The sequence below is a fragment of the Pezoporus occidentalis genome, unplaced genomic scaffold (genome assembly GCF_034315485.1).
Source record: "Pezoporus occidentalis ecotype Australia unplaced genomic scaffold, CSIRO_AGI_Poc_V1 ctg78, whole genome shotgun sequence".
Lineage (NCBI taxonomy): Eukaryota > Metazoa > Chordata > Aves > Psittaciformes > Psittacidae > Pezoporus > Pezoporus occidentalis.
Genome location: NW_026916137.1, coordinates 1,938,978 through 1,951,588, shown reverse-complemented (window position 1 = coordinate 1,951,588; position 12,611 = coordinate 1,938,978). Strand labels below are relative to the sequence as shown.

The window sequence follows — 12,611 nt, the reverse complement described above, 5'->3', positions numbered from 1 at the left end:
ATTCCATGCTCTGGAGTGCAAGAGCAGAGTGTTAGGTGATTTTTAGGGAAGGAAGGAAGGAAACAGATGATTAGACATATCAAAAGAACTGATATGGCAGTGCTGAAGGGATGGGCAGGCCTTCTTGCAGGGCAGCAAGGAACGTGTTTAGTAATACAGCTTAGCTGTATGGCAGGTAGGGCTTAGCTGATCTGGGAGGAAGAATGAATTACATGGATGATATTATTTGCCCTCTGTACTCGTTCCATATTTGTCAGCATAGCAGAGATGTGGAAAACGGCTAGATTACGCCTTCCCCCCCAAGAAAAGGGAGGTGGGAAGATTATTAAACTGTACAAGATGCTGAGCTCTTTTGAGAATTTGGCTATTACCAGTGGTAGTAAACTTGCGCTGTTTCGGGGATCTGGCCTTCTGATCCAGTGTTGACTATTCATGGTGAATATTCCCTTAAAGTTCTTTAAAACAGGAGTAAAAGAAGTGCCAGCATTAACCATTAAATTCACAGCTGTTTTAATGAGAATGAAACTTTGAAGAAATCAGTGGATTTTGACAAAGTTTTCAATATGAGCCATGAAAATGGTTTGTAAGTGTGCTAGTGCTTGGAAGGGCAGAAATGTACTGGGTTCTGCTGTTTGCCATGGGAAAAGAAGGTGAAGTTCAAGTACCAGCAAATACCACGGGTGCAAGATTACACTTGTGCTGCTCATGTGTCTTAATCTGATTCTGTTTGCAACAAACCACTGTTGATAAATCTCAGTTCTTAGAAATGCCCATCACTCTCTCTGCAAATCTTTCCTGGAGAACTGCTCTGGACTGTGAAAATTAATTACTGCCTGCAATTGCATTGTGCAAATTCCTTATTTGTTCAGCCCATTTAGGCGTGCTTTCTTGTAAAATGTCACAGCACGCTGCTCCTTCTCAGCAAGAAAAATACAACTGTCGCACTGTCAAACAACTTCTTTCTCCAATGAGCAATAGAAGAAAGCAAAATAAAGGATCAGTTTCAAACCAAGAAAAGTACCCCAGGAAGTAGGCTGGAGGCAATTAATTACTTGTCAGCATCTCCTTCAGATATGCATGAAGTAGAAAAGGTGCCCATTTGGCTTTGTTCTGCTCTTTGTATTGCACTATTCTACTCCTTTCCCAACAACGTCCATCAGCCTGGCATCTGAATGTGTGCTAGATGTTGGTACATCAGGCCTGCTCAATCAAATCTACAGGGATGACCCATCTGTAGCTGTTGTGTTTCTTCTGATTTCTGTCGTATTATATGCATTGCTTTTTACCTTGTCCTTGGGGAGAGGAGTATTAGCGTGCTTTTCTCTCTGTGTGCAGGCTGATGATGGCTGTTAGCATATGGATGTGCTTTCCATCCAGTCAGTCACATATGGGGGCAGATGTGAAAACCCAGAGGTATACCCAGACAGAGGCATATAATCCTTGAGTGCAGAATTAGCCATGTGTGCACGTAAGTAGGCTTATGTGCAAGAATAGGTGCAGGGATATGAAAACCACATCTCACGTCTGACCATGTATGGACACAGTCCTTACAGTTATCTCTAGCAAGACTGCTTTCTTCCTCTTCCTTTCTCAGCTACATGTGCATGGGGATATAAAAGTGCACGGCAGGGAGACAGACTGCTCTGGGGGATGCTCCCTTAGGTGCTGATGAGTCGCATACAGGAGCAAAGCCATCAGCCACAGCCCCATCACTTCAGGATGGAGTGTTTGGTTGCTGGCAGCACACTTATATCATATGGCCTCTGACAGGTCACTGCTCCCTGGAGAGCAGATACATAATGCAGGAATGCGCAGTCGCTGGAGGGCTCATGTGGTTCTCATCAGCATCCCAACCCTCAGCGGGTGGGACTGCCCTCCCACACATAGCTTTCCAGTGTGTCAGCACCCCTGCATGAAGCCATAGGCTGCCTCTGCTCATCTTCCTCAGCTGGCCTGTGTTGGTGGAGTTTACAGCAGGTCAGATGCTGTGCCTCCTTGAGTCACAGTGACAGAGGCTCTTGCTTACTTGCCAGATTTTCTCTCCCCCAGCGTGTCTCTTAAGTTCCCCTTTGATTTTCTGGCCAGCTTTCCCTTCTTTGCCCTGTTAGGATGACCCTATTTACCCCACTCCCACATCTGCCCCCTGGCCTGGCAAGGAGCACATTGAATTTTAGCTCTCAGAGCCACAGTCTGCTCAGCTCTGAACACAAAAGTTCGTAGCCCACACTGCCCAGAGTAACCCTGTGGTGCTTTGTCCTGCTGGTCCGTTATTGAAGTGAATACTGTTGGGGCAGATTTTATAAAATCCATCTTTTTTTTTGAAATTAACTTTTTCCTGCTGCTTATGGACCTTTTTGCTACACTCTCACCATTTATTTTACTCTTTTGAATTAGATACAGCTAGGGTTGCTGTTACTGAGGTTCTCTTTAAAGTGAAATGAGAATGACTGGTTCATTCAGAAAGAAATGAGATTTTTATTGGACCTATTCACCTGCTGGCCCTCGGGTAATGAGGGAAGGTTAACAGGACTAATGCGCTAGCATCACCTGGCACCTGAAATCAGGTTTGGCTGGATATGAGCATGTCTATTCATGATGCTGTTGGTCCCTATTATTAGCAACTATAGGAGATGCACTGGATTTGCAAGCACCTAGCCTAGGAAGGGTGGGACTGGGGCACTGGTGCACTGAGACACACAAAACTTTGGATGCCATCAGCAACACCTGCAGTTTTGTAAGAAGGTAAATTTCACATCTGGCCCATGCTTGTAAGGTTGTGGGGATTGATCAGCTGGAGAGCCGTGGTGGCCAGGCACTCTGTGGCTCTCCATTTACTTTCAAAGTCCACATTGAAAAATGAAGGCACTTCAACTCTGACACCTTGCTGCTTATCTGCCAGTTTAGCTGGGTCTCTAAATCAGTTTCTTGCATATCGGTGGGCCACAGCTTGGAGGATACAGGTGGGCATGGAGGAGCAAGGTCTGTTGAACCATGCACACAGGAGTAAGGTGCGTGCGGATTCTGAGGGAGCATGTTTGCAGGTACCCTTCCCAAAGGAGGCTTGCATTCAGGGTCCCCACGCTCTCACCTCAATGATATAGTCTTTTCCATCTTTGCTGTGGACGGCTTTGACAGCACAGATGTCAAGACCTCCAAACATTTCTGCACAGGCGTCTGCCCAGAGTCTGTACCTGCAGAAACCACAGAAGCACAGTTTAGCTGCCATTGGGTAGTCCATCACATACAGCCACCCATCCCGCTGCCCCTAGGAGCACAAGGAGATTCAGGAGCCCTTTTTGTCACAAGGCATACTTTCATATGCTTTGCTGGGTCATTGCCTCCCCCTCTTGCACATGGGATGGAGCGAAAAAACCAAGAATCTTGCCTGAAGGTTTCGTTCATTTCAGATTGTTTCAATCCATCCCTCAAAGCCACCTTAAAATATTCTTTCCCTCCTTGCTGTTTACATCAGATCTCCGGTTGGTTGTCATTTAGCCAAGCTATAAATATTTAGCTCATTTAATCTCCTGGTAGTGTTGGCCCCTTAGCGTTTGTATTGGCTTTGCCTGAAAGTCCTCCATTATGCAGGCAGCTTTCTCCTGATAAGATGTCCTGCACATTGGGGCTGGAATAGGATCAGAAAGTGAGTACAGCATTTAGCAAGGAGTAGCCATTTCCCCCCGATCTGTAACCCAGCAGCTCCTACGTATTACAACTTACTCTTTCTATTTCATTCTTTTACAGTCTCCTGCCTCCTTTCCATCTCCTGGCATTGCTCCTAGCCAGGCAGTCCCACCACATGGACCAAGCACTGTTCTGTTAGAGGGACAGCTACAGGCTGCAGCCCTTGTCTCCTCTGTCCTAGGATGGGAACGTGGTGCCCCCTTAGCTCTCCTGGTGTCAGAGGAGGAGAGAGCATGACAAGGGGCGTATTATGGGGGGACTGCATCCCCCTGCTGTGGAAATGAGGAGAGAACATGTTGGCCTGGTTTTATTTCCTGTGCAGCTGTGCCGCAGTTCTGACCATTTCAATACAAACAATAATCTCAGAACGGCAGATCTGTGAGCAGGACCATGACAAGATGTGGAGAGGGGAGGGAAGGCCACAGTCCCATGAAAACACTGACATTTTGCAGACCCCTACAGTGACTGGGAAATGAGCTTACAAACAAGTTTATATCCTCGAAGCCAGCCAGAGTCCCTATAGCTCGACAACATAGTGATCACCTTGTGTGAACACAGTGTCTGAGGGAAGCAGCAAAACCATACTACCAGTGCTCTCTTATCCCTAATGAGGAACGTGTCCACCCCAGCCCCTGTGAAGAAGACAGCACCTGAGGAAGAGTCAGTAGGATAAGGAGGAGGAGAACTATGGACCCCTTGAGCCTGGCGGGAGGCACAGTGAGCCCCACTCGGGCATTGCTGTGGCTCCACAACCAAGGGCACAATCATGGGAACCACCTCTCTTCCCAGAGGATGTCTCAGCAGCCAGGCTTAGGGAATTGTTGCCTGTGCCAGAGACCCTGATAGCCACATGTCTTCGATGTTGCTGCCCCTAGGTAAGCACTGGGAGGCATCAGGGCTGCTGGGTGTAATAGCAGTGCTATGGAACAGAAAAGCATATTTATGCATATGCATTGGGGTAGCATTTGCAGAGGATTTATTGACATTTTGCCTAGTTTTACCTGAACCTGTCTATCCTTTGGGCTACTGTTCAGTACACTTCAGTACAGAGCAGTACTTCAGTTTGCTCCTACTCATCAGAGCACTTCAGCACACTCTTGCCTTGCTGCATGTAGCGATGACTCAGAGATTTCAATGGAATTTGTTGCAGTTATGTCTGTGTAAGGTTAGAGTGGTGAATTGTGGTGCTACATCTACACAATGAACCTTCAAAATGCAGTGTAGCAGGTTGGCAGGAATCTGGATTATAGTCCTACAACACTGCAATGAGGGAATGCCTACCCTTCGTCTTTTCAGCTTCAGCTGTATTATAAACAACAAGGATGCACAATAATGTCCAGATCCCACAGTCCTATTAAGGTCTTGCAGAGTGACTTTCAGCATCTGATTTAGGGTTTGGCTTCCCTGTTTCACAGAACTAAAAGTACAGAAGAGACTTTAGGTAAGCACCTGCACAGCTCTTGTAGCCCAAACAGGAGATACTTCTTTAACTTGGTCTGAAAGAGTACAGATATTCCCCATCTCATCTAGGCAATCCATTTCTGTGCTATGCCATCCTTATTATTAGGAAATATGGGAAATGTTCAGAAGAACCTCTTCTGTTGTAATTTAAGTCCATTAACTCTTATAGTGTTGTAAGAGTAATATAAAGAGTGAGTAATGCCTATTATTAGCAGCATAATGAATCATGATCCTGATAAACTGGAGGTATAATCTAAAAAAATCTTAGATTCACTAGGGATGAGTGCCTACACATAATCCATGGATTCTATAAATCTATAAATAATTACTTAAATAGTACGGAGAACAAGTGACATGATAGCACTTCTGCAGAACAGGGCTTGGGAGTTACAGCAAGGCATGAGTTACCATGTGTCAACAATGTCATGCAGTTGCAATATTAGCAAATATCACAGTGATGTGAATATATGGAATTCCCATCTGCAAATTTCAGTGTAAGATGCATGAGACAATTCCTTCTGCTCTGTTCAGCAGTGAGAAGACCTTAGGAAAAAGAGAGTCCACTTCTGGGAGACTAAAGCTTTCAACACTTCAGCTGACAGATTTTTCCCTCTGTTGAGCAGAAGAACTTTTCTGTGTTTGTCTCTCATTAGTAATGAACTTAGAATAACTTCTTGTTACTTCTTGTTTTGTGCTGTGACTTTTCTGATTTTATCCCTACATGTTTTTGCTGGTGTGCTTGACCTTAGCATGCTGGTCTTGTTTCCTGTGGCTACATTCACTAAAGTTCTAATGGTTTAGCGATGTCGGTCTCTAGCTGTACTTCCAGTCCGTTCTCCAAATTAGGACAGTTTGCTTTTGTGCCCTTAGTATTTTTGTAAGGAAACACTTGGTCTTTTAAACTCCTTTATCCCACCTCCCAGGAGACCTCACTTACCAGTTCTCTCAATTAACCAGAGTCTAAAATACAATTCCTCCCTTTTAACCCGAGAATAGCTAGCACTGTCTTGAAACCCTCTTCCTTACCTCTCTGTCATTGCAATCTGTTCTAGCATTGCAGACCCTGTGTTTGCTTTCCAGTTTCCAGAGATGGATGTCCTCCTAGGAAAACAAACCAAAAACATAATCCAAACATGAAAATACACTCCTGCCCCATCCTCCCTTGTACTGTAGTCCTCCTCACCCTTGACTCAGTGCTTGTACAAGAGGGGATGAGGTGAGGTTCTTCCTCACAGAAGCATTCATAAATCTTGCCTCAACAACACTCCATACAGGATATGTTTTTCAGGCTAATAAAAAACTGAACGAGGAGTTAGACAGGGAAAACTCCAAGGAATCTTGAGCACACATCAGCTCTGTGATTACTTTCTTTGTACATCAGAGCTGAAATGTCTGTAGATTGCTCGGATAATCACCCATGTGTTCTGCAGTGGGTAGCATCATCCATCCATGGAAGAGCAATTCTCCAGGCAAACATCTGCCTGAGCAGCTTCACAAATATCAGCTCTGACATTCTGGGTCTCCCTTACTTTGATTTCAACTGTACTGGTGTCATAGAATATACGATTATACTTTCTTGTCACTGACTTTGTGTTGACCTGTCCATGGCTCACTGTGTCTGGACTTGGAGTCTCATCAGCTGCTGCTGGTGGTTAATTTCCAGAAAACAAGGTACTGTTGCTGACAAATCCTGGGTTTCAGCATCATCCATCAAGGGGTGAACACTTTCTTTTTCTCTACCTGAGGCACAAGGCAAACCTTGGCCAGCCTGCTGAGATAACACTGTGCAGATAACCCTGGCATAGTGTACAAGCTAGGACAAGTCAACAAGCTGACAGGATGCTCCAGGGAGCATCTCCAAGCTGAAGAAGATTTAGGTAGAGGTTTATGCAGGGCAAAGGAGGTGTGATCCAACACTTCAACATAAGGTTGTGGAAACCCTCACTGCCAGTTCTCTTACCTGATGTAGAAAAGAGACTGTGAACTTGCAAATGTATGTGGAGCACTGGTAATACTGATGTCCTGCTAGACTATAAACCTGGATCATTATAGTCAACTGCCTAAGATTCCCTTTTACTGTGGTGAGGGAAAGTCCAGAGTCTTTTTTCATGTCTCCTCTCAAGTGGTATGCATATTTGCTGTGAGATTTAAATGGTCTTTGTAACCATATTTAAGGGGGGGGGGGGGGGGGGGGGAGGCAAATGATCATGGTTACTGTGTTGAATAACTGTGTTTCCATGTAGTTGACTCTTGTCCGTCGCTCTTTTCACCCAACATCCGTTTTCCTGCCCTACTTTCTAAGCAGAAGAATGTATTTCTCCTCAAGCTTTGACTGTTACAAGCCCTTTGGTGGCCTGCAAGGTCAGTGTTCAACCCTCAGCCTCTCTTTTGACATGGGATTCTTAGGATTGCATTTTTCAGTTCTGCAATGGGAAGAACCACTCTTTATTAAGATTTAGGTTCAGAAAATTGCCCCACAGTGGCAGATGGCATCCAGAATTCCATTAATGCTGATGAGAACTCCTGGAGGCTGCTTAGTGACAAGATGATTGTATATCAGTGTTTAGAAGAGGTACGTGGCATACCAAATGTAAGCAGACTTTTAGGGATCAAGCAGATCTGTGACCAAGACACCTGCAGTATTGCTTAGGGTAAATGAATAGACTAGGAGATCACAGGCTGTTGGCGTATTATATTCACCATCTCCAAGCTGGGCCATATCAGTCTAAAAGTAGCCCTGGTTTAAATACAGTTGATGTTGTATCCCCTGCAGAACACATTGAACTGCCTTTGAGGTGACAAGATCAGACGTCACACTTATGAAACTGGAAAGGAAAGGATATTACCCTCTTACTAAGAGCTGGTGGCAAGGAATATCTCACCCTAAAAGTCAACACAGCTGCTGGCTTAATTCAAAGCGAACATTTAATGAGTCTTAAGTGGAAATAATACCCCTGTTTGCCCCCGGTTAGGGTAAGGGTAGAAGCATAATTTCTGCCCCAGTTTTCCTAGCCACATGAGAAGTATTTGTGTTTTCTCTTTGCCGGTATTACAATGACAGTCAAAGACTTCTGGTGGAATTTTAGGCATGTATCACATGCTGCTTATCTGCTGTTTTGAGACTGGCCCAAGGCATGGGCTAAGTAGGTGTTTGTTAGTAGTGTAAATCTGGAGTCACTGAACTGAAATCAATGGGAAACTGAACTCAAGCCTTGGGTCATGGGCTGGAAGGAAGTGCATTGAACATCTGGGGTGGGGAGGAATGCATGAGTCACCCTGCAGCATCCTCCCTCTGGCAGATGATTGGTGCAAAGTAAACATATTCTGGAGAATTTCAGTACAGTCTTTTCTCAGAAGGAAGGGGGATTTAAAAGTCTATATGTGTGGGTGAAGGTATAAAAATATTGGGTAGATTCCATGGCTCACAGATCAAAGCAATTCACTCAGTATGACGCTACTGCAGATGCTGTAATTGCCTTTAAGGCTGCGATTTGCTAGCATGACTAATGACTTTGAGTCTTCTATTTGAGAGACCAGTGAGAACTCTGATATTCTGGGTGCTTTAACCTCTGTCTTTAGATATAGTAGGGACTTATTTATACCATAGAAATAACTTTCTATTGTCTGATGCTGGGACAGAAGGAACAGCTCCCAATGGGACTGACTGTATGGCTCTCCCAAGCTCACGTCCATAAATGGCTCTCAATATAAATCAACCTTGTTGGTTAGCAAGTTGCTGGAATTTTGCCATTTGCTTTCTTTGCCAATAAGCTTCATTTCTCATTAAGGTGTTTCCAGTTCATGGCTGTTTTCATGTGAAAGCATTTTTCGTTTAGGAAACAATTGTTTGCGCAGTTATATTCCCGAGTGGGATTAGCTGTTGGTGTGACCGCTTTCTTTCCTCAATCATCTGGTATTATTTCTGATCCCTTTCTGCATGAGTGCGTGGTGAGTGTGAATAATAAACAAGGAGAGGACATGGTAAGGCTAACTGGACCTTTGTTTCACTTAGAGGCAGGCTGGGAGCAGGCTTTGGAGCCAAGGCTGGGTAGGTTGGCAGGAATAGGGAATTTTAATTGATATTTTAAACCTTCCTTCCTTTGGCCGATTTGCGCCAGACTCCCTGAGATGTTAATGTAATATTAGGCAACTGTGCTATTGTTGACCTGATAAGACTTAAATTTTCTTTCACTGAGTTCTCATGAAGTAGCCAGGTGTCCCACAAGTCCTTCCCATAAAGAATGTGACTCAGTCATTATCTAGTTACTTAAATACCTCTGTGCTAGGAATCCAACTGGGAATCTTAGGCAGCTATAGCTGAAAAATATGTGATCATGTACATCTGATTGTCTTATTTAACTATGTTTCACCAGAACTGTGGCCTAGGGGTTTGTAAACATGGACTGAAAACTCACAGTGTTATGGGTGTTAGGTAACATATGAAATTTGTCTGGCGACCTGAAGAATGTACTGCTGGAGCTGTCTACTTGTCCAGAATTTTGTGGCTGGATAAGGAGCTTCTGGAGAAGCTGTGCTATTTGGCTTTTCTCATCTACTGGTTTGCAGTAAGGAGAAACAGGTGTCTTACTGACTCTTGTGGTTTCATCTTTAACTGAGCTTGAGGACTACTGAAGTTTGGCTGCATGCTTTTTAATATTTTAAAACATATTAGTGCTGTTGGTTGCCTTCATGCCACCTCCCTCACATCCCAAAAGGCAGGGTATGTCCCTCCTTCTCCTTTCCTTTCTTTGTATGCTTCAAGGAACACAGATGCAAAAAGCCCAGAGGAACCCTGCAAGCTGGCCAGGCTGAGGCCATTTGTACCTGGCCATTTGTGTGCTCTTCATGTGAATGTGGTGCCATCATCTCCAGCTGGGGGAGGATGGGCTGTTGCTATGGGTTGGACACTGTAGGACTCCATGAGTTGCAGCTGGCTCAACCTGCTTTATTGTTTTCCCCCATGTGCGGAAGGGAGTGAGTTTGGTTCCCGCTAGAGGGTACGGGGAGGATTTTGCTGGGAAAGATGAGCCCTTTGACAGCAGGAGGGAGAGGTCACATGTGATGGCAGAGCACAGTTGTTATAATGAGAACTAACTGAATCTCAGAAACAGGTAGTGAGATTTGCATTCCAGACATAGTGAGCTGACGGTGAGTAATGGAGAAGATGGTTGGTGGATGAGGGATCTGGGTTCAGAGGTGGGAGGAGAACAGAAGGGCTATTCTTCAAGGAAATTAATCAACTTCCTACTCCTGCCCAGAGCAGACATCGACTCAGTCACATCCACAGCACTGTCTCCCCTTTCTCTCTGGCATAGCCGTACACTCACATGTAAGCCTTGTAGTTGCTGCCGATTTTCTGGATTCGGATGTCATACTTGGAGTCAATGAATGGCTCAGTGGTGGCGTAGGTTTTTGCCATGGCTACTATGCTGGCCATGTCCCGGAAGTCGTGCTGGTTCTCAACTTTGACCTTGATTGCCAAAATACAGGGAAAAGTGACAAAGAGCAAAAAGAACAGGAATACTTTGTGAGCAGAAGTCATCTCTGTGCCTGAACAGCACCAGTTAAAACCCACACAGTTGGAGCTGAGGACAGAGCAGGGATTGATTGTGTGATTTAAAGACAGAAGCTCCCCAGACCAACCCAACCCAGAGCAAATCTAGCCCTTTCTCCTTCCTTATGCACAAGTCTGGTAAACCTGGCACCCAAGAGGCAGATGGCTCTTGCTAATGCTCATTGTTTTTATGATACTTCAGAAAAATACTTGATCTCTTCAGGAGCATTACTTCATTCAGACACTGGAACTGCTATTTCCTATGTTGGGATGGATGAAACAGAGTATTTTGGGTGGTCAGGAAATATAAACCAATAGCGGGAAATAAACAAGAGAGCTGGTTGTCTGCCACCTCTAGGCTTTAGTTCCCTGGCATTTCACATTACCCCTGCTCCAGACTTTCTTTGAGGAGCTGTGCAGGTGTCCCAGCTGGAAGCAAGCTCTGCAGGAAAAGGGTGTCACTGAGGGAGCCTGTGATTCTCGGGGAGATTTGTGTGAGTGCAATGCCACAGGCATGCGCGTGGGACAACCGGTTGGGTGTTAGACTTGAGTTGCACTTGGAAATGAGAGGGCAGTGGCCTATGAGCTGGAGTTTTTCTGAGAAGCTGGCTTTTCACAGTTTTGTATTCAGCTATGAGAAATGCTCTGTATCTTATCCCAAAACCAAACAAACTAAGGAAGGAGTAAAACAGTGAGTGGGAGCTCTAACAATATGATCAGATCTCTACAAAAGCTCATTAATTTGGGAGAGAAAAACTGCACATCAGGTAACAAGGACATAGTGGACAGTTTCATGTCATTCACACCATCAGCCCTGGCCTTTAGTCTGTTGGCAAAAACATGTTTGGTGCATCTGAGAAACACGTGTGAGTCTTGCTCCTTAAAGCTGGATGGATGCGGTAAGGGTGGGTTAATTGGTGAAAAAAGACCAACACTGTGTGAAAATGATGAGCAAGTGAGTGGTTTTCTTTTACACTTTGTAGTTCAGTAACACTTGGAGGCCACGGTTGGGGATTGCAAAGTGTCTACTTGCTCATGACAACCTGTCAGTCTCTGCCACAGAAGAGTTTTCTAGTTGTGTCAGTTTGTGTGTTAAAGGAGGGTGATGCCAGACTGTGCGGAGCCAGCTGAAGGAAATGTGTTCAGTGGTATTTGGTGTTTCCTTGCAAAGAACAAACAAAGTGGTTTTACATATCTGCCTTCAACCATGAGAGGGCAGGAGCCATCTTCACTAGAGAACAGAGGACAAGCTTGTTGCTAACCTGTTTTATTCTATTTAGATGGTTTTGTGCAAGCGCCAGCTGTAACATAAGCCAAAGATGCAGCCACATCCTGGTGCAGAAAATCTCTTGAGAACCGGACAGGTTGTGGGGAAGGTGAAAAGTGCAACTAGTTTGACCTGTGACCATCTAGATGCCTGAAGAAGAAGGAAAAAAGACCTGGTCTTTACTTCTCCTTTTGTTGAATGCCAAATACCACTAGTCCTCCTCCCTTTTGCTGCGGTGAGAACTGTACTTTCACTATTCAGGGACCACTCAGAAAAGCATCAGAGGAAGAAGGCAGTCGTCTGTGGGGGTGGGAGAGTAAGAAAAAAAAAGGGAAATAACAAACACAAAGGGGAAATGTAAAAGCAACCATTGCACGTCATCCAGGAGGAGCAGCCTTGCGCTGGGCTGTGTTGTACCCCTCTATGTCTGTCTGGGGCTGTGTGCAGTGCTGGTGCGGCAGGGCAGGGTGAGGTGGTAGGAACGCCCTGGAGGCAGCAGGAGGAGCAGGAGAGGGGAGCACCTCATATGGAGGGAGCCCTCAACCTGGGCGCAGCTTGCAAAACCCCAGGGGGAACAATGCAGGCTGTGTAGGGGCTGGGTATTTTGGGTATTTTTGTTGCACAGATAAGAACTGCGCTGGTCTG

General features: G+C 45.2%; 1 protein-coding gene across 4 annotated transcripts in view; it reads right to left on the bottom strand.

Annotated features, from left to right (window-relative positions):
- The window catches only part of SYN3 (synapsin III), a 257,234-nt gene that overhangs the window by 14,469 nt on the left and 230,154 nt on the right, over positions 1–12,611 (bottom strand). For all 4 annotated transcript variants that reach the window (XR_009961563.1, XM_062602685.1, XM_062602683.1 and 1 more), the window contains exons 8-10: positions 10,473–10,615; positions 6,172–6,246; positions 3,089–3,191 (exon numbers count right to left, since the gene is read on the bottom strand). Coding sequence is in view for 3 of the 4 variants with exons in the window: in XM_062602685.1 (XP_062458669.1) it covers positions 3,089–3,191; positions 6,172–6,246; positions 10,473–10,615 (321 nt within the window). In the remaining variant the exon portion in view is untranslated. The remainder of the gene's footprint in view (positions 1–3,088; positions 3,192–6,171; positions 6,247–10,472; positions 10,616–12,611) is intronic.